Here is a 21063-nt window from a genome sequence, read left to right as displayed (position 1 = left end):
AAGCCACATTTCTACTGATTGGCCACCACTCTCAAACAGATTTGAGCAGCAGGTGAGTGCATCACGTGCCTTCATAAGAATATGCTTTTCTTTAAGACCAACAACAGAAATGCAGGATTCTGATGGAGGAAGCTGGAGAACCAACGCAGAGTCCACAGTGTTGGATTCATACCTGTGTTCATGTTAAACACACGCATGTCAAACTGCAGCCTTCAGTGTCCACATATTTGTGGTCCTGGCTGTATGAACAGTCACTAACAGGTCATTAATAATTAGCATCACTGAGATGATCCTCTGCAGCTCTGGGCTTAAAAATGGCTCCAGTGACATAAAGAGATGCTGTAGAAACATTTATTCCATTAAATATTACAGACGCGCTTCTGTGCACTCGTTTCTTCTTTCTCGCGCTCTGCAGACGTTTAACGATTTGTCTGGAAACGAGAAACAAAGTCACCGGCTCGCTGACCTCAGCGGTCGTCTCTTCTTCTCTGACTCTTTGTGTTTGGATGTAAATTATTGGGCTGATTTCTCTGAGGGGGTCGTTAGTGCCGGTCACCGGCTTATTACAAACAAACTGGGCCCCGGAGAACAAGCGGTCCTGCGATGCACATCTAAACCTGCCATTTGTGCCGACAGCATCTTTTATGTGAGCCGGGTTGCTGCTCGGTGCTGCATTCACCTAAAAGTCCTCAGTAAGACAAGCAGAAGTTTTCCTACAGTCTGAATTCTTCTGTTGCCTCGTTGCTTCGAGGCGTCTCACAGCTCCGACGCCGCCACATTTAGCACCAGCTCACAGTCCTGCGGCGGCCCGCTCAGGTCGCTGATGTTGATGAGAGGACAGCTAACGTTCGTATCTGTGGATTAATGCGATTGTTTCGGTGTCAGTAACGTGTGTGACATCTGCTGTGCCAGTCTCTGGTGCGAGCTGAGGAGCGTGTGCTCCCCTTCCTCTCGTCGTGTTTTCCATCCAGATGAAGGGAAGTAAAGACAAACAGATGCAGGAGGCGGTTTTCTTGGACTCTCTGCAGGAACTTAGTTTAAGCTCTCAGGCAGAGCGGCCGGGTGGGGTTTACCTGAGGCCGTGACCCCTGCTGTGTCACGGTGGTCCGATGGTGGGCGGTCCGCGTTGGTGCAGCATCTCTTTGTTTCTCTCTCCCACATTTGTGCCAGACGATTGGACGGCCATGTGCGGTAACCTAGCAACCCCTAGATATCTCCCAGCATTCCTCTGAGTTATCTCCTGTGTGTCCCGGCAGACCTGCAGAGCAAAAGAAACTCCCCCTCAGCCCGCAGGAGGCTGCGTTCGCTGTCTGCACCCACGGTAGGACAGCAGGCCGTCTTCGAGGATTTCATTTCAAAGTTCATCACCTGCCCGCATCATCGCTTAGCAACGACACAACGTGAGTCTGAAAATAGATGCAGAGCCTCAGCGTGAAGCTCCGCCTCTGCTCAGAGGTCCATTCAGATATTCGGAGGACTTTCCCCCGATGATGGGTCACACATGAACTGGCTGCATTTCTATTCTTAGCCCCTCACCTGCCGCCAGGCCTGCGCTCACCTGTCTGCTGCAAACACGTGAATCTGAAGGAGGCTGTCCGTCCTCGGAGCTCTCAGGCTCATTTGTGTCGTTCTCTCTTGTTTCTGCTGCTTCTTCTGAAATCACATCTTTGGTTTTGTTCCAGGAGACGCTGAGCTGATGGATTCGTGGTCCTGAGAAGGAAATCGGCAGAAATCGAACATGTAAGTTGATGTTTTTTAATAAAGATCTTTAAATTGTTGCTGGTCTGACGTGTCTGGCAGTTTATTACTGAGGTAAATGGTAAATGGCCTGCATTTGTATAGCGCTTTTCTAGTCCCTAAGGACCCCAAAGCGCTTCACACTACATTCAGTCACACACACATTCACACACTGGTGATGGCAGCTACATTGTAGCCACAGCCACCCTGGGGCGCACTGACAGAGGCGAGGCTGCCGGACACTGGCGCCACCGGGCCCTCTGACCACCACCAGTTGTCAGATCCATCACAGTGATCAGCACGCACTGACTGAGCTGATACCTGACTCCTTCACCTTATTGATCACAGTATTGATCACCAGGAGTCCTAGACTGTAATTAAACTCTCTCCAGAGACACTGATCTCTTTCTTGCCTTGAATTTGCTTTTTAATAAATGAAGGTCAGAGAGTGAACAACAAGCAACAGCTTGGTTATCAAACTGCATCCAGCTTTGAATGGGAGCATCACACAGACTCAGATACCCTCTAAACACCAACATCCAATGAAAATCCTAGAATTTATGTCAAAGGAACCAGAGCTCCGCCTTCCTGGACGCTCTGTTAGCAGCCATATTATTGGTCACATGATGTCATTAAAAAGCTCCAAAAGGCTCCAACAGCACGAACACAGTCCACAGGTCCAGTTCAGGTGAAGCTAGCAGACAGCTTGCAGCTACAGCCACCTGTCAGCCAAAGAGGCCACGCCCCTAACTTTAAGCCTCAGTACGATTCAAACAGGTGAGTCAAACAGGTGTCACGAAGGAGGAAACTGTCCACAGAGACAAACAGTTTGTGTATCCAGCTGTAAACATGTTTGTTTCTGCTGTAAAGTTTTAACATGAGTATGGGACTGACTCACTGCCGCCCCTGCTGGATGCTGGAGGAACTGCAGGATTTGATGCTCCAGCGTTAGCTTCATTCAGGCCCAGAGGTCCCTGCCTGGTTTCACTCTGCTTATTCATCATCATCAGTGATACTGGACACCAGCAGAGATCAATACTGGGAGGGAGGATGGGTCAGAGATCGCCCTGTCTGAACAAAATCTGTGAATCCCATCATAGAGACACACGATACGTCTTTATTGATTCAGCTCAAAGTCTCGTTCACATCACAAACCTCCTTTCAACAGAGACCCAAGAGTGCAGCAGCACTGTAACAGGTATACAAATGATACATGTTGTAACGTGGAGACACAAATGTAGAGACAACAGCTGGATGGTCACACAGACCGTGACGTGGGCTTAAAACGGGCTTCAAATCCTCCATCGTCAACACTGCTGTGGATTATCCCAGGAACCAGGGCAGCGTCTGGAACAGCTCTTTGTACCTGATTCTGTTCTGACTTTAAACCCAACTTAAGCTGAGTTTAATGGGACAGAACAACAGCAGAGGATTTTCAACTCTGAAGGACAGAAGGGTAGAGGACGTGAAAACTTCCAGAAACTTCTTCAGAAATGATTTAGAAATGTGAAAGTCTGAATCATGTCTGACGTAACTGGTGACAAACTGAGTAAATGTTGACAAAAATGTCATTTTATAGTTTTGAAACTGCTGATAAAGATTAAGAATACTTATTTAAAACTAACTTTTTGTTATTATTCAATCCGAGAACTTCACGTGTTAATTTACAGATTTAGAAACGTATAAAAGTCTCACTGTTTAGTTTCCTGCTGCATCTGATTATATTGGTGAGAACCAGTAAAAAATAAAGTGTTAATATTATGATCATGAGTTTGTCCCAGCGACACCTCTGTTTGTGTTTCAGGTGCTGAAGAGACCCGAAGACGAACAGACATGATCCCTTTATCTCCCTGAGGTAACCACACACACACACACACACACACACACACACACACACACACACACACACACACACACACACACACACACACACTCTGCTGGCTGACCGCTTGTTACCCAGGTTTCCTTGCTCATGTGTTTGTGTGTGTGTGACAAAGCTGTGGACTCTGGAATAATCCCTTTGTGTCCGTCGGCCACGTCAGACAATGCCGGACTGGAAACCCTGCAGCTGCTGCAGAGCGCTGAGTGTCAGTAATCTGACAGCACGCCGTCATTTAGAGCTCATTTCATTTGTGATCTCAGTGCAGAGGCCCTGGGTGTGGTCAGCCTGGCAGCTGTAGCACAGCGGTCTCCTGCACATGCTCTGTGAAGGCTGCTGTTAAACAGATAACGGCTGGTGAGCAGTGAGTCTGAATGGCTTTCAGAGCCATGTTTGTTTCTTTAGCGTCTTTTTCTGCATTTCCCTGATTTATAAGGCTTAATCATTAGATATGAGCCCCTCTGCAGGTTTTCTGGAAATTGGGAGGTGTCTTGTTTTAGCCGGAGGATGAGGGATGCACCAAGGCCCAGGACAGGATAGAGAAGGATCCACAGGGTCACAAATAAGAAACGAGGTGTGAATCTCGTGCCCTCGTATGGTTTTTGTCTCACAGCCCTGACACGTGGAGGCGTTCCCCACGCCGGGAGTTATTGACCCTGTGCACGAGAAAATGCTAACTTCCTGGTTTGAGACCGGATGTGGGGTTGTACATTTCCGGTAGCTTTACTTTGCGGTCAATCGCTTCTGCAAAGATATATCCTCCACAATCATGTCCAAAACTTGAAAATGGAAAGATGGCGTTAAGTTACAAAGAGAAGGTGGGAACTCTCACCGCTGTTGTGTCATAAAAAATCTAATGATCAGTTTAAAGCGTTTAGATCATCAGCTGTTTACATCACTCAACACAAGCAGAACTGCATCACTGCAGCAGAAGACACATCGTCCACATGCAGAAGCACATCTCTGTATAGTGACTGGTCTCATGATTCAAACAGGCAAATGTTCAGCATTCAAACTACAGGTGAAGAATAGTCAAACCAGATGTTTCCCGTTATGTCGATATCAGCTAGTCCAGTACACACCTACACAGCATGTTAACAAACCGTGAAAAAAGCCACACAAAATGAATGATTGTAATGGTTTCTATACATTAGTATGTAGGAAGGGTATGTTGTGACTTACCTTCAAAATTACAGCGGTCCCTCGCTATAACGCGCTTCACCTTTCACCTCGCTGTTTCAGATTTTTTAGTGCAAGTTTGCTTATTTTTTTACGTCACATTGCGTCCTGATCGCTGCAGACGATCTCCTCTGTCTCTCCTGTACAGCACAGAATCGCTGCATCGATGCTAGCAGTGTGACTCTGCAGTGCAGTGCTGTATGTCCACGATGTCCACCAAACGTTTTGCACCGTCAAAAATAAAATCGGCTCCTTGATTTCACCTCTCGCTGGTTATTTTTAGAACATAACACCCGCGATAAACGAGGGACAGCTGAGAAATATAACATTTGAATCCTTTTCTCTTTTGCTCTGAGGCGCGGGGAAAAATATCGACAAGTCGATGAACATCATTTACAGATATGTTGGGTAAATGCCCGAGACATCTATAGAAATGTAAATCGCCGCTTGATTCATTCATTTGCTTAACTTGTTTTGGACCGTAAACCAGGCGCGAATACGACACCGGAAACAAAGCTCCCCACAGGAGTTTCCACACCGGAAGTAGCATATGCTAACGTGCACACAGTCAATCTACTGTTCGTGTCAGCGCGAGGCTCTGCTCAGTGTGGGCCTTTCTATCACAGACAGAAACACTGATGCACAGCAGCACACAGTAAAAGAACAAAAAAGGAGATTGTTGTCAGACTCATGTTTCATGTGTGGACCAGAGCAGCTGATACACGTGTTGATGTGAGAAAGGTTGGTGGAAAGTTTCCCATGATGCCTCACTCTTTCTGGCCTCTCCTGCTTTGTCATGCTGAAACGTCTGACTTGTTATTCTTTATTTAACATCATGTTTTGTGTGTCTCCTTCAGGAACTGACCAATCAGTAGTCAGGATGATGCCCAAGGTAAACCACACCTTTCTTTTGCTGATAGTTGTCGGGGGGGAGGGGGGGCGTGTTGTTGAAATGCTGCAGCGTGACGATGTTTCTGCTGAATGATCACGATGCTCAACAATAAAAACCAACAAGCGTCCTCCTGGAGGTTCAGTAATGATGTTCCTCCACATGAGAAGCGTGTCAGCTCAAAGATGAGTCGATGTTTGGTGTTGAAGTCCAGAGGTGCACGAGGAGGCGATGCTGAAGGGAGGATTTACATCTGGGGTGGTTTTTAATTTAACAAATAAAGTCACAGAACAATTCCAGCTTGGAAATAATAAAGCTGACAGAAGAAGCAGAACAGTGAGGACGTTTCTCCTGCTCCTTTAGGAAGGAAAGGTTCAAGTTAGGCTCTGGGTAAGAGGCAGTAATAGTCCTTACAAAGACACAAGAACAAGCGTGTGTGTGTGTGTGTGTGTGTGTGTGTGTGTGTGTGTGTGTGTGTGTGTGTGTGTTAGCAGCAGCTGGCGCAGACGTCTCCGGGGAGTGTGTTGTCGCTCAGAGGCACCGGCGTCCCAGGATCCCCTGCTGCTGCCATCGTGGTGAGATAAACACACCGTGATCACGCTCTCGTACCCTTCAGATTAATCTGGAGGTAATAATCTGTAATCCCCCCCCCCCCCTCTCCCCAGGCCAGAGTGGAGGACGGGGTTATCGGCTATAAGGACTTGGCAGCCTTACCGAGAGACAAAGCCATCCTGGACATCGAGAGACCCGATCTGATGATCTACCAGCCGCACTACAGCTACAGTCCTCTGGAGGTGACGTCTCCCTCCGGTCATAGTTTAGAGATTCCTGCTGACAGCTACACTGGTGCTCTCTGGACGTCCTGCCTGATGGGGGCGCTGTTTAGATGAGGCACCGTGTGGAGCTCTGGCCTGGAAACATGTTCTCTAATATTATCCTGTTTCAGCTGAAGAGGTGGAGCCGATAGCTCCAGTTTGTCATTATTAGCGTGTTCTAACGTCACTGCAACCAACCGCCACAGTCAGCTGCGTCTTCTGCACGCGTGCTGGAGTTATTGTTTCAAAGCAGGCGTTTAAATACAGTCAGATCTTAATATCATCCTGTAAAACTGAAGCACATCACTGATGCTGGATTTGTAAAACAAAACAAGACAAAATTATTTGTTGTTGTTTTTTGTCTTAATGATTATTTTAGCTGTTTAGCTTCATTCACTCCTTTTTAGTGAGGACTGTCTCGTGGGCGCCCCCTAGGTGAACTGCAGCCGGTGGGTCTGACGGGAGGAGACTCTGGAGCGGGCGGTGGTCGTATCATTGTTTAGTCATCGTGACTGTTTCTTCTTCACAGCTACAGATACTAAAGCTCAGATGTCCTTAGTGCATCTTTTGGTTGCTGGTTTGACTTTTCACAAGCAGCACGGCTCCGACATGCAGCTCAGAGACGACTGAGACGGATTAGAAGTCTTAATTCTGAATGAGCAGGCGTTTGTAGAAGCTATTATTTAACTTTGAGTTATTTAAATGGTGCAAATTTACTAAAAACTAAGTAAAGTGCAGATCCTGCTGGTTTCACTGTCCTTATAATGCAGCGTGTGATCAGATGTTTATGTGTAGCTAAATGCTACAGAAGCATTTAGCATCTACAGGGTCGGGCAGCTTGTAAAGTCCTGTTGTTCCATAGTTTCTTCTCGGTGCTTCCGGGACCTTTGTAGCTCAGCGCAGAGCCGGAGTCGTGGAAACCAGACGGCGTGGCAGCAGGTCGCTGCTCTGACAGTCGGCTGGTTAGCTCTGCGTCTGGCTGCAAACACGGACATCAATCTGCTGCTTAGAGAGCTGACAGCTCATGAAAACAGCTGAGCCCAGTGTGTGTGTGTGTGTGTGTCTGTATTTTGTGGTGCAGATTGGGTCAGACAAAGAGAGATTGTGTGTCAGAATGCTTTTTGTGTTTTGTGTGCTGCACCTTCTTTCATCTGTTTTGTGGGGTTTTCGGTTGTTTTCCTGTTTTTGACTGTCCAGCACAGCGATCAGTGATTTCAGTCACAGTCTTGTGGTTACTGCAGACTGATGACTGAAACAAACAAAAGGCACTTTTTAAGCTCATGACACACGTTTGCTTTGCTGCAGCTGTTGTCACAGCATTCAGACTGCACAGGTCTCCCCTGAAAAAGCTCCCGTTTGTTTTTAACAGCAGAGCCAGCCGAAGGAGGAGACTTCAACAAAGAGCTAAATGCTAAATGTTGATCATCTGCATATAAATGCACATTTACCTAAATGCGCCCCCTGCTGGGAGCCTTGTGGCCACTGTTTAAGTGCAAAGACTGAATTCTTTTAAGGAATCTGATTTCGGAGCTTCAGGTCTTCGTCTGCACTGCTGTCATCATCCAACTCTTTCTTTACTCTAAACAAATGCTTCTCTGATTTATGCTTCACATCACGTTACCGTGAAGCATTTCTGTGTCTGGATTTAATCGTTGGGTGTAAAGAACACTGCCACCTTCAGGTCAAAGTGTAAATTGCAATGTAATCCTCTAGAATTGACATTTGGTGAAATCGTTTAAAAAAAAGAAACGACTTCAGTGTCAGAAGCAGAGTTTGTGTTTGTGGAGCTTCGTCTTCATTCTCTGAATTTATTTTTAGCTTCGAGCGTTTCATCTATTTTTGCTTTTTTCTCCCCAGAGGTCCTTGTCTCCTCGCTCCATCTCTCCTCCTCCCTCCCCAGAGGTAAGACCCCCCCCCCCCCATTCTTTCTTTACATATCATCATATAGTTTATATTAGTTTCTTCCTGTTTACACTCAGAGACCTCTGCAACAAAACAAGCACTAGTGATGAGGTCAAAGGTCAGATCAGAGCCCTACAATGAAAGTGAGATATGGAAATGCAGACAATATAGGGTCTCATGACAGAAGCAGATCTCAGATGCTTTGTGGGCGTGTGACTGTGATGGGTTGTTATTAGCACAACATCGTCCTGTTGTTGTCTCAGACCAGCTTCTGTGAAAGTGATCCTGACGCTGAAGCATCTCAACATTAATGTGGTTCTGTTGGCATGTTTAACGAGGTTGTAGTCAGGAACATAGTGGAACCTGAGAAATGATGATGTCAGCGAGGAGGTCGTATACATCCCAGCGGTCACTGAGAAGGTTTGATGCTTCTTTTACAGGTTTCAGCTTCTAAACAACCTTTCGAACAGTTTAGGGATGATGTGTGTGAAGTTCTTTGTTTGAGGCTTACGAGGCTGCAGTAATCGGTTCGGACGGCATCCTTCCAGGCATACTCAGATTACTTAGAGTCATATTTTGGGTAGCTCTTCTTCACACTGACTCTGTTGGTCATTTAGAGCATTGACGAGGGGCGTCCTAAGAGTCACTGCGTTTCTTTTAAGGCTGTAAAGTGTTAGTTCAAGGAATCCTCGAGGAGGTTGAAGTCATGTGAAGTAGTTTCTCATAAGTTATCTTTAAACGAGGCTCTAGTTATCAATCAGGAGATCCTAAAGGTCTCTTAGGTGCTTCTACTAACACTAAAAGAGGTTCTTTGGTTAATGAGGGACGACCGTGTCTTCAAGGTTTACTCTGTAAAGGTTCAAGAGGCCTCCAATTCTGATTGAGGACCATTAAGTAGTGGTAGTAATGGAGGAGGTCTTGCTTTGATGGTCGTATCGATGCAGTTGGCATCATGTCTTAGAAAGTCCTCATGGGGATGCCCTGCATGTTCATTAGAAGGTTCTGAGGAGGATCACCGGCTCTGCCTTCACATTTCCCCACCGACACGCTTTTAAAATACCGTCCTCCGTGTTTCCAGAATCTGTCCAAGGAGACAAGGGAGTGGCTCGAGAGCCGATCACCTGGAGGGTCCTCGCCTGGTTCCACCATCCCGAGCACCAGAACCCACAGCACACACACCCCGTCAACGCCAAACACACCAACCACACCCAACGCACACTCGTCTGGTACTGTGAAGAGCACCGTGCAGCATTTCCACAGGCCAGGTAAACACGAGCTTCCACAAGCCAGACTCACCCCACTGACTGTGGGGAACAGTACTGAAGGGTGCAGATGTAGCTCCATCAGCTAGGTTTTCACCCAGTTAGCAACAGCATCTCCATCAGGTGACTTATTTCTTCAAACACGTGTGTTTACCCTGTGGGAGGGGCTACAACGAGAAATTCAGAGATTCCCAGATGAGCTTCAGTGATTCGTCAGCACAGCATCCACGTCTGAGACGTGTTAGCCGCTAATGTCAGGACCAGAAAAGACAACTATTGGGATTATTAGTTGATTTGTGAGCAGTGAAACTGAATTAGAGTTTGTGCACACAGACCGCCTCCAGATGCTGATGACGTTTGGTCCACATCTGGAGTTCTCTATGTCCCACTGTGCTGACTAAGAGAGTCCAGTTTGCACCGTACATGCACCACCAGTCAGGTGTGCTGTGATACTTGGACCACACGTCATTAACCAACGAAAAGATCTGCACCTGAAACTCAGTCAGACCCAAGAAGTGCAACAAGTCCCAGATGTGCCGTCCTCTGGAGCTCATGTTCACCCTGTGAACCAGTAATTATTGTTTAGCAAGCAAAGAAGAGCACAGGTGTCACGCATGTGATTTTATTGTTTTCAGAAAATGGTACCAACATCTACAAGAAGCCTCCCATCTACAAACAGGGTGAGTCACTGAGCTTCAAATCGATTTCAGAATAAAAGCTGCAATAAATGTATCGCTGAACATAATGAAAACAGAGTGAATGTGGGTCAGCTGCTGTCCTGTGAACAGCACGCCGCCTTTCACTGTGTTTAATCTGCTTTAACATGCACTGTGCATGTGTGTGTGTGTGTGTGTGTGTGTGTGTGTGTGTGTGTGCATGTGTGTGTGTGTGTGTGTGTGTGTGTGTGTGTGTGTGTGTGTGTGTGCATGTGTGTGTGTGTGTGTGTGTGTGTGTGTGCACAGATGTGTCGTCCTCTTCGGTCCCTCAGGGGAAACACATCGAGGATTTGATCATCGAGTCTTCAAAGTTTCCTGCAGCTCAGCCTCCAGACCCGAACCAGCCCTCCAAGATCGAGACCGACTACTGGCCCTGCCCCCCCTCGCTGGCCGTGATTGGTATGACCCAAACACACACACACACACACACACACACACACACACACACTCGTGCTTTCATATCTTAGTGAGGACATCTAAGTGACACGATGCTAGCCGCTCACTCTGGCCTAACTGTAACTCTGACACTTACACTTTGAGCCTCAAACATGCTTCAGACTCGTCAGCATTTAGTCCCCACAACTATAGTTGCATGGCAATTTCTGGTCCTCACAATGATGTTTAAACAAATGCATACATACACACACTCTGATCAATGAGACGCACCTTGTGCTACATTTACAGCTCATTACGAAAGTGGGATTTTCCAGGTTTTCATCTAAAAATCACGTCTGGCTTTAAATCCTGATTATTCCTGCTTCTTGTCACGTATTCGTCTCACTGTTCCCTTGGCTCCTCTCTTCTTCTCTCCTTTCCATAACTCCTCTCCTCTCAGCAGAAAAGGAATGGAAGAGGAAGGAGCAGAAAGTCGAGGAGGAGGAGGATGGAGAGCTGGATGATGAGCTGTGGGGACTCAGAAAGCTTCAGAAGCAAGAGCTGAACAAGGTGGGAGACCCGGAGCCAGCTGCAGGTGCAGATGAGCTGCAGCAGTTTGAAGTTGGTCAGGAATCACCAAAAATCACCTTCACTGTCAGAAAAGCAGGAAACAAGAAGCTGCTTTTAAAAACTCTGACAGTACGATGAATAAAGCATGAGGACTGCTGCTGCGTCAGCTGCTGTTTGGTTGGTGGGAGACTGAAAACACTGACTTCATCATGGAGATCTGAATGTGTGCAGAGATAATCTGTGCACGGGTTAAACAGCTTTAAATGTGCTTTCACTGTCGTGTGTATCCTTTAGAGGCACGGCTCATTTCAAAATAAAAGCCACGTTTTTCCTGAAGAGCACTTCAGCTCCGTCAGAAACGTCTGTTTGCAGAATCGGCTGTGTCACTCTGCACGTCCCACAGACTGTATACAAAAGATGAACACGAGCCGTTGTTCTGGGCACTTTGCATTTTGCTGTCTAACGTTGGCTCCTCTTTCGCCTTTTTAAAAACGAGATGTGACCACGAGAAGCTGGAGGGCGGAGTCAAACACAGAGACCCGCTACTCAGTCAAATCCTCGAATTTCTCCCAACAGCTGAGCTCAGTCTGCTGTGACCTCACAGCAGCCATGTTATTGGTCACATGATGTCATTAAAACACAGAGGTCCCGTTCAGGTGAAGCTTAGCAGACAGCTAGCAGCTACAGTCACCTGTGTCACCATTCACCTGTCAGTCAAACAGGCCACGCCCCTCAAACTTTAAGCCTTAATAGGATTTAAACAGGTGAGTAATAAACAGCTGTTATGAAGGAGGAAATCCCCCACAGAGACAGAAGAGTCGGTGTATCAGGCTGTGAGCATGTTTAACATGGGAGTCTCTGGGACACTGCGCCCCCTGCTGGACACCAGAGGAGCTGCAGCGTGATTCTTCAGACCTGGAGGTTGATGTTTCGTCCTCTTCAGCTCTTATCGCGTGTTAGCTCGATGCTGAAGGGTCTGCTTCGGTGGAAGGAAAACGATCCCTGCGTGAAACTGCTCGATGCATTTTTCATTATTATTGTCTTTCTCAGACATGTGCAGATGTTGGGAAGGTTACTTTTAAAATGTATTCCACTACAGATTACAGATTACATGCCCCAAAATGTATTCTGTAACATATTCCGTTACGTTACTCAATGAGAGTAACGTATTCTGAATACTTTGGATTACGGGGCGATCGTGGCTCAAGAGCTGGCAGTTCCTCTTGTAATTGGAAGGTTGCCGGTTCGAGCCCCGGCTCTGACGGTCTCGGTCGTTGTGTCCTTGGGCAAGACACTTCACCCGTTGCCTACTGGTGGTGGTCAGGCCCGGTGGCGCCAGTGTCCGGCAGCCTCGCCTCTGTCAGTGCGCCCCAGGGTGGCTGTGGCTACAATGTAGCTGCCATCACCAGTGTGTGAATGGGTGGATGTAGTGTAAAGTGCTTTAGGGTCCACAGGGATTAAGTAAAGCGCTATACAAACGCAGGCCATTTACTTAATATATTATTATGCTTTTTACAACTACAAGTCGTCTTCTGTTTCTGTCTCGTGTCAGATTCAGTCTAATCTGGGCAAAATCATCCTGAAGGAGGAGCTGGAGAAGTCTGCAGCGCCTCTGAGGAGGAAAACCCGCTCTTTACCAGAGCGCAGCCACAACGCCGGTACACACACACACACACTTGATATTTTTTGCGTTAGGTACAGATTTCAGAAAGAAAATACAAAAAATACAAATAAAACACAAAGAAATATAAAATAAGTAAGATAATACACAGTATGTGATTATGGGTTTGGTTGTGGAAAATATGCAAGACATAAACTTTATAGCTTAACATAACTATTCTACCACTACTTTGTGGAGACCAATAGTCACTCATGGTGACAAAGACGTCACAAAACCACAAAAATATCATTTAATACGAAGAAAATTTGCAAAGTCGAAGGAGTCTAAGCACTGTTAGTAAAAGTATCTGAACCTGAAATTCTTCTGATTTTATGAGCGTCACTTTTCAGAAAGTAAAGTGAACGAGGAAGTAAAATTTCTAAACAGCAAAACATTTTTAAAGTTTATCAGTTGTTGTAACTTTTGGTGCAAATTAAAAAACTGCAGTTTTAGTGTTTCAGGTTCAGATTTCAGTGAAGGCATCATGATGCATCGTGGAAACAGGAAGTGATGTCACCTGGTCACAGGTGACTGTCGTGACCTTTCAGAACAAAACATCTCCAGGTGGAAGGACTGATGCACATGTTGTGTAGCGTTTCCTTTCCCCCTCACAGTCCCTCCCCTCTGCTCTGCAGGGTCCAACGCCTCCAGGTCCGTGTATTTCCCAGCGCCCTCTAAGAGCGGCCTGTCCAGGGTGAGTATCCGCACACTCGCTGTGAGGTTTGACAACGAAGTCGAGCGAAGACAACAATCTGTTTGTGTTTGTTTGCAGCTGCGCTCGGCCGAGTTCAGCTCCTCGGAGAAACCTGCTGCAGGTACAAACGTCCGTCATTAAAGCTCAGGTTCAGGATTTTACAGGTGTAGTTGTACACCTGTAAAACTACACCTGTGAAGTATTTTAGCATTTTGTGCTGAAAATTGAACTTGTACATCAGCACAAAACGTCCATTCTCAGACTCGACTTTTTTCCTGCATCAGTGAACTCGTAACAGAAAATAATGAAACTGTTTGTGTCTCTTTGTGTCTCTGCAGGGCTTCAGGTACACTTTCCATTATTTTAACCTTGTTTGCAGAAACTCCTGATGAATAATTGGTGCCGGTGTTCAACATACTGTTTGTTTTTGTGTCAGAACGGGGACTCGAGGATGGACAGAGGGAACTCTCTCCCCAGCATGCTGGAGCACAAGGTACAGAAAGTAGAGCTGCCGAAGCTCTGCCAAGCTACTCTTGGATCTTTATGATGTCATAGAGGGTATCTCTGAGCGTCAGTGTGAGATAAAGAAGGATTATTATGAACTGTCACTTGTGCAAAGCTGCCCTTATAGAATAAGAATATGGAATGAGCAGGGCGGATGTATTAAACATGTCCTGTTTCCACATAACTCAGGCGCAGCAAGCAGATGGTAAAATGGCCTGCATTTGTATAGCGCTTTTCTAGTCCATAGGACCCCAAAGCGCTTTACACTACATTCAGTCATCCACACATTCACACACACATTCACACACTGGCGATAGCAAGCTACATTGTAGCCACAGCTGCCCTGGGGCGCACTGACAGAGGCGAGGCTGCCGGACACAGGCGCCACCGGGCCCTCTGACCACCACCAGTAGGCAAACACGGGGTTAGTATCTTGCCCAAGGACATTTGGCATGCAGCCAGGATGCAGCCTGGGATCGAACCACCGACCTTCTGATTAGTGGCTGACCTGCTCTGCCACCTGAGCTACAGCCACCCAGATAAATGTGTGAGGCTGTTTCGTCCCATCAGCGGGACACGAGGACAATGTGGTTCTCACGTCACGTCTCCTCTGCGTGTCTGCGTGCAGGTTTATCCCTACGAGGTGCTGGTGGTGACTCACAGAGGACGCAGCAAACTGCCCCCCGGTGTGGATCGGACACAGCTGGAGGTAAAAAAATGACAAACAAGACCAAGTCTCTGTCGGTACGACTCGAGCTGCTGAATCTGTTCTGATATCAAACCACATCGTTATCGATATCCGGTCTTTTAGTCTGCTGTCATCAGCTGTTTCCAGGTCCAAACTCCGCTTCAGGTCCCAAAGTCACACAAACACTGCAGCATCACTGAGAGTTAAAAACTGTCTAAATTCTTTCATCATTAATAAAACGATCAGTGTTGCTGCTTTACCAGGTGTAACAAAGTTTAACATCCAGGCATCCATGAAAGCAGGAAGTTAGCTCGCTAGCTTCCAGCTAAACATGATATAGCATGTTCTGACTGAGAGATTTATGAAAAATTCAAACGTACAGCTCTGCTATCACTTCCAACATAAATGAAGACAGAAAACTAAACAGCAGTGATGTTTGTAGTTGGGCTAGTTGGTATATAATGTTGTGCTACGTGATCGCTAGCTACACAGCTATGTTAGCATAACATTAGCACAGTGAAGCTGGAGGATGAACACTAACACTTTTCCACTCGATAAAAGTTAACGTGAAGGTTCCTGATGGTTAGAGACAAATACAGTCGCAAGGCAGGATGCTGTAAACGGACCAAACTTCAGTCAGGAGAACAACTGAGATAATTCATCTACAATACGAGGTTAGTCATTAATGTACTGCTGCAGGGGCTGTAGTTACAGCAGAAGGGTTTAAACACTGAGCTTTAAAATGATTAGCGGCAATAAAAACTGAGAGAAGCCGACAGTGATCACTGACTGTTTCAGATTAAATAGAACAAGATACAAAACATGTTAAAAACACAACAGCCTTCATAAACTCAGAGTAGCTCGGACCAAAGCAGGGTTCATACGTCATCACTTAAAGACCGGACAGAGTCATCCAGGGTCCAGGGCGGGCCGTCACATCTCAGAAAATTCTGTTTTATATAATTAAACATTTATTGAAATTGACTGAGCGAGAATGTTTCTTCCTCTTATCTTTAAATATTCTCAGATGATCGACCGCTGGCTGTTTAGGACCACAACGCTAGAATCATATTTAATATTTGGCAGCTTCGTTAATAAACTCTTTGATGCTCGACGACCTTGGGTTGTTTTAGACGCAGCGTGGGGTCGGTGCAGGGTGAAAAATGACAAGTGCCTTCTTTGTTCCCGCTCTCTCTCTGATTGTGGCTGTCTCTCGCCCTGCAGAGGCACCTCTCTCAGGAGGAGTTCTTCAGTGTTTTCGGGATGTCCATCGAGCAGTTCGATCGCCTCTCCCTCTGGAAGAGGAACGACCTGAAAAAAAAGGTCTGTCTCTTCTGAAGCTGCTCGCCTCACAGTCCCACGCTTCCAGCCGGCGGGACGCGGAACCAAACGGACTCCGAGCGCCATCATCAGCCGACACCCTCACTTCAGTTTTTAGACACCTCAGGAGGCTTCAGGTTTGCAGAGAAACATGAGTGCTGCACACATTAACGTCACCGTTTATCTGCAAAACGTTAGCGATGAAGGACGGAGCGAGCACAAATAATACATCACAGAACGAGGATGAGTCTGCGGTCTGTGGCGGTTCGTGATGGGTCAGCGCTCTCACAAGACCCTCTGAACCCCTGCATCCCAGCCACAGTCGGACAACCGGCCAACATTCCTGCTGACTCCGAGCCAGCTCCTGGACTGACAAACAAACCTGTTGCAATCTTTATACGAAGAATTAATCCTATTGGCTTAGCCAGCTATGATGTCATAGTGACAGCACTTCTTTCCAGCATCAAAGAGAAAAACAAGCAGACGGTTTTATCGCAGTCGCTCGACTTCAGTCATGACAGACTGAACGCCCTCCTTAAACCTGCGGCCGGCGCACAAACTAACCCAGCGTGGTTTAGTTGATGATGTCAGCATGTCGTTTAATCACAACAAAATATAAAAACCATCTTTAGACAATTTTATTTGACCTTAAAAAACAAAAAGTGGAAGACATTAAATAATAATATAAAAGCTCAGCTTGACCTGAGTTCATAAACAAACACAGTGACTGATTTTACTGCCCATCATATGAGAACATGAGGCTAAAAAGTACTAAGAAGCTGCTAATTAAAGACCATAAGCTGACTAAAAGGAACAAGTCATTTCTGCCTCAAGTGGCGATTACAGGAACTGCAGTTTTCTGTCAACCAAAGAGGCCACGCCCCTAATAATACAAACTTTGAAACTTTAATGAGTTTCTTAAAGTAATAGACACACCCAACCCGACCCCCAGTACAGCTGACAGTCGCCTCACAGCTGGGGAGCTCTTACTGACTGAGTTTGGGGACAGACTATCCAATCAGGAGCCCCCTTTAAGCTCAAAGGGTGGTCCCTTTCTTCTCCTCTCGTTGGCTCCGGTTGCTTCGAAGCTCGTTCATCATGCGTTGATCCACAGCCTCCGCTGGCTGCGATGAAACCGTCTCCTCCCAGTTTTTTTCTTTCTAGTTCAGCAGAAGCCACTGCCACACACACACACACACACACACACACACACACACGTTTTCATATCTTAGTGAGGACATCTAATTGACATAATGCTAACCATCAGAAATGAATGCCTAACTGTGACCCTGACACTAAACACCACCTTTAAACTCGGGGACGGGCACTTTGTCCCCATAAAGGCTGTTGATCTCCACAAGTATAGTTACATGCTGGTTTTGTCCTCACAAAGATGTCTAAACAGGTGTACACACACACACACACTTCTGAGAGATGTTTGCAGTGCAGGCTGAGCTCTGACGGCTCTGGTTCCTCCAATCAGCGTCTGCGAGTGTTGCTTAGTGACCAAATGATGTGCAGCTATTTTTTAACCTACATAAAGAAAGTGGCATGTTTGTTATTAATGGAGTCTAACTAAAAATGAAATGATAGATCCTGAATGTTGACGAGAACACGGCGGGCGAGTTCAGCTCTTCCGTACGTGTGACGTCATCACTCTTTGTTAAATATATGTAATGAAACATCCACCAGCTGCACTGAATATCAGCATGTTTCACAGCTGTAGGTGGTTAAACCCGCGCGGGCTGGACTCAGGACCGGACGTAACGGTGGTATACAAATCATTTTTAATGTGTTGGTAAATCAAGGCCAGCAGGTCTGAAAAGGAGAGGGGATTTCCTCCCTCCACGAGGTGCAATCACAAAGTTCTGCAACAAATAAAAATCAAACGTGTTTCTGGATTCGTACGATGACTACGTACGATGGTGATGACTCTGTCTTAAACCACAACTCAGAGACCAAACGCAGCATCCCTGTCGCTGTGTGCTAGCACAGCGTGCCAGCCGCTGACTGTTGCATTGAAGAAAAGTTGATTTGTGTTTGTTTCACAGCTTAGAGCGCCAGAGGCCTGAGGGTCAGACTTCAGAGCAGGACGTCCAATGAGCAGAGGTGGGCGTGGTTAGACAGCGCCTCGATGCGGTCACAGGTGGGCGTGGGAACATAGACCCGGTGATAACTCGGGAGCTTCACGCTTGCCGACAGGTGCATCAGGTCCCCTCCACCCGTGTCCGCTGAGAGCCGCCACCTGAGACTCGGACGGGTTTGATTTTTGTTGTTGGAAAACTTGTGATTGCAGCTCGTTCACATCAGCAACACGAGCTCGTCATTAAATCAGGACTTTATGAAGCTGCTGCTCGTCTGCTGTTAGCGTCCATCAGAGTCTTTTTACTGATCTTCAGTTTCACATAGTTTGAACTGAGCTCGCTGGGCTCTGGGAGGTTTCTGACTAATTTTTGCAAAACAGTCTTTTATTCTTAAAGCTTTAAGGCCTTTTTTCCTTTAATAAAGTAACAATAATAATAATAATAATAATTCTAAGCATGTAAAAACGAGGCGTTCACGTCTCAGCTCGTTCGTTCCTTCAAGTCCGAGTTCAGTAGCTCCGCCCTGCGTGAGGTTTAAGCTCAGATCACTCTCACTGCATCAGTTTTAAAAAGAAATCACCACCGCCACTTCCTGCATCACCCGCCATCACGTCTGCCTCGCTGCTTCCTGTATCTGTGGATCAATAAAATAAAAGACTGAGGATAAAACAGATGGAGAAGTGAGACGTGTCAGAGCGAGCATCGGTCACTTTATGATTTCCTCTTTTCTTTCTTTAACTTTTCTTTTGTCTGGATGATTCTGACGCCGTTCACCCAGACGCGCTCTGATTGGTTTGTGTAGTTAGAAACAGGAAGTGATTGCTGTGACGACACATGATTGTTCCATGTTTTTCTTTTTTGTACATTGAAGTGTTTTTTCTGTTTTTCTTGAGTTCTTTAGACTCGCAGGGCGGCTTCAGCGCCCGTCAGCGTCTCTGCTCGTTCACCTGCTGCGTGCGTGATGTCAGGATGATGATGTCATATGTTATTCTAGCTTTCTTTGAAACACGCTGGTAGTTACGGGTTTGAGTTTCTCTTCTTTGGACTCGTGTTTCTCACCTCACGGCGAGCAGAACGACCTGAAGAATTACAATAACCCAAAAAACTATTTAACATATTTTTATCCTTGTTTTTCTTTGGACTCATTATGAGAGTCAGACGCGTGTTGGGAATTGTACCTCCGGCAGTTTGAGAAATACGAGCCCAGAGGTCAGAGGTCAGACTCGCTGACGAGCAGCCGCCCTGCTGCTGTACATACTGAACCACTGAATGACTTCATGCTAGTTGCTGTTGTTTTCTTCTGTGGATGCAGCTGCTGTAACAGATGAATGGTGACGTGAGTGATTAACCAGGAGTTACAATAAAGAGCATTTCTATTTGGAGAAAAAACTCTGCTTCACTGGCTTCACGTCGTCTTTGCACTGCAAACGTTTCTTTAAGACAAAAACATCTGAGTGTGTTAAACGAGCAGCGAGTCAGCCGCACTTGATTAGCGTGCCAGGTAAGCACTATTTAACTGGTAGGCAGTCCAGTAGAGCCCAGTAGAGTGTGAAAACAGATGGGACAAGATGCATGTCGTGCCTTTTGTGTACTTGACTCCTCTCCTTGTGTCCTCGTCTCTCCCACCAAAGATGCAGAGGAGGAGCCTCATTTGAACGCGATGCCAGTTAAATAGACGTTTGGCACAACTGGATCATAAACGAGCACTGGGAGAGTGGCTCGCTTCACAAAGGAAGATGAAAGTACAATATTAGAGAAGTACAAAGAGTTTAATCACATAAATGAGAGTGAGAGCAGCACAGCTGCTGCAGAGGTCGTGTGTGGGAGGAAATATCAGCTTACAGACGGTCTCAGTAACTCAGTGAAATAACAAGTTTGCTCCTGTTGCTCCGAGATTGAAAGGATTTCCTAAATCACATGTACATAAAAAATACTGTTCTACCATCAGAAGAAGAGATAATTACACTCTGTCGATATGCCACAAAAGTGTTCCTGTGACTTTTTGTACAAACAAATGATTTTACAGGTCAGTGTGGACGTTCACCTGAGAACAGCAAAGACGTGTTGTGGTTATAGACAGGAAGCCGTTATTACACTGTGCTGCTCAGTACATGCTGAAAACTGTTATTTAATTAAACCATAAAATAAATGTGCTATTAAAAAATTAAAACATCAGTGTGACCTTAAAAACTATCGCTGGATAATAAAACACATTCATACACTGAGTGGAAACGATCCACACGAAACCATAAAAGTACAAAAGTAAATTCAGACATTTGGATGTGAAAATATTTCTTTGTAGCGACGATTTTAGCGCCCCCTCTGGTCACAAGTGGTCACTGTTCATTGCTGTGGTTTTTATTCTACTTGAAGCTGAGTTTTGGTGCCTGTCTCTTTAAGGCCCCCCTCCCTAAACGCCCACTTTCATCTGATTAGCCGTTTCTGGAAGCCTGTGGAGGGGCAGCTTATTGCATCTACGTGTCTTCCCTTTTTTTTGATACGGAGGGTTTGTAAATTTACTAAAAAATAGTAAATAAGCATGAACACAGTATTATTAGCTAGCTGTTAGGTTTTTTGTAGCTTTTTAGCTTTACTAAAAAATATCACTTCCTGTTGTTTTTTTTTTTTTTTTAATGTAATGGTTTGGTTGGTTTAATGATCCAGGAACTGGCCTCCCAGCCCAGTGTTCATTCAGTGGTGCTGGTTTCAGTCATTATGCAAATGTCTTGTTTATAAGGTAGAAACCTGCAGTCAGCTGAGACTGAAGGAGTCACCTGATGATGACGAAA

General features: G+C 46.0%; 1 protein-coding gene across 5 annotated transcripts in view; it reads left to right on the top strand.

The window, feature by feature from the left end:
* LOC101480879 (dematin) overlaps window positions 1-19663 on the top strand; it is a 31265-nt gene extending 11602 nt beyond the window's left edge. The window contains exons 2-17 of one of the 5 annotated variants that reach the window (XM_076891275.1): window positions 1683-1740; window positions 3542-3592; window positions 5653-5687; window positions 6176-6259; window positions 6350-6478; window positions 8357-8401; window positions 9480-9666; window positions 10299-10343; window positions 10626-10778; window positions 11215-11324; window positions 12877-12982; window positions 13620-13678; window positions 13757-13807; window positions 14115-14171; window positions 14811-14891; window positions 16095-19663. In XM_076891275.1, coding sequence (XP_076747390.1) covers window positions 5676-5687; window positions 6176-6259; window positions 6350-6478; window positions 8357-8401; window positions 9480-9666; window positions 10299-10343; window positions 10626-10778; window positions 11215-11324; window positions 12877-12982; window positions 13620-13678; window positions 13757-13807; window positions 14115-14171; window positions 14811-14891; window positions 16095-16208 — 1233 coding nt within the window. In that variant the 5' untranslated portion in view covers window positions 1683-1740; window positions 3542-3592; window positions 5653-5675 and the 3' untranslated portion in view covers window positions 16209-19663. Of the gene's footprint in view, window positions 1-1256; window positions 1401-1682; window positions 1741-3541; window positions 3593-5652; window positions 5688-6175; window positions 6260-6349; window positions 6479-8356; window positions 8402-9479; window positions 9667-10298; window positions 10344-10625; window positions 10779-11214; window positions 11325-12876; window positions 12983-13619; window positions 13679-13756; window positions 14029-14114; window positions 14172-14810; window positions 14892-16094 lie in introns of those variants that run through there. The other 4 variants (XM_076891271.1, XM_076891272.1, XM_076891273.1 and 1 more) reach the window with 4 other exon arrangements.
* Window positions 19664-21063: the final 1400 nt, after the last annotated feature.

The sequence above is a fragment of the Maylandia zebra genome, linkage group LG12 (assembly GCF_041146795.1).
Source record: "Maylandia zebra isolate NMK-2024a linkage group LG12, Mzebra_GT3a, whole genome shotgun sequence".
Lineage (NCBI taxonomy): Eukaryota > Metazoa > Chordata > Actinopteri > Cichliformes > Cichlidae > Maylandia > Maylandia zebra.
The sequence above is the reverse complement of the archived record's forward strand: the minus strand, read 5'-3'. Positions and strand labels throughout refer to the sequence as shown.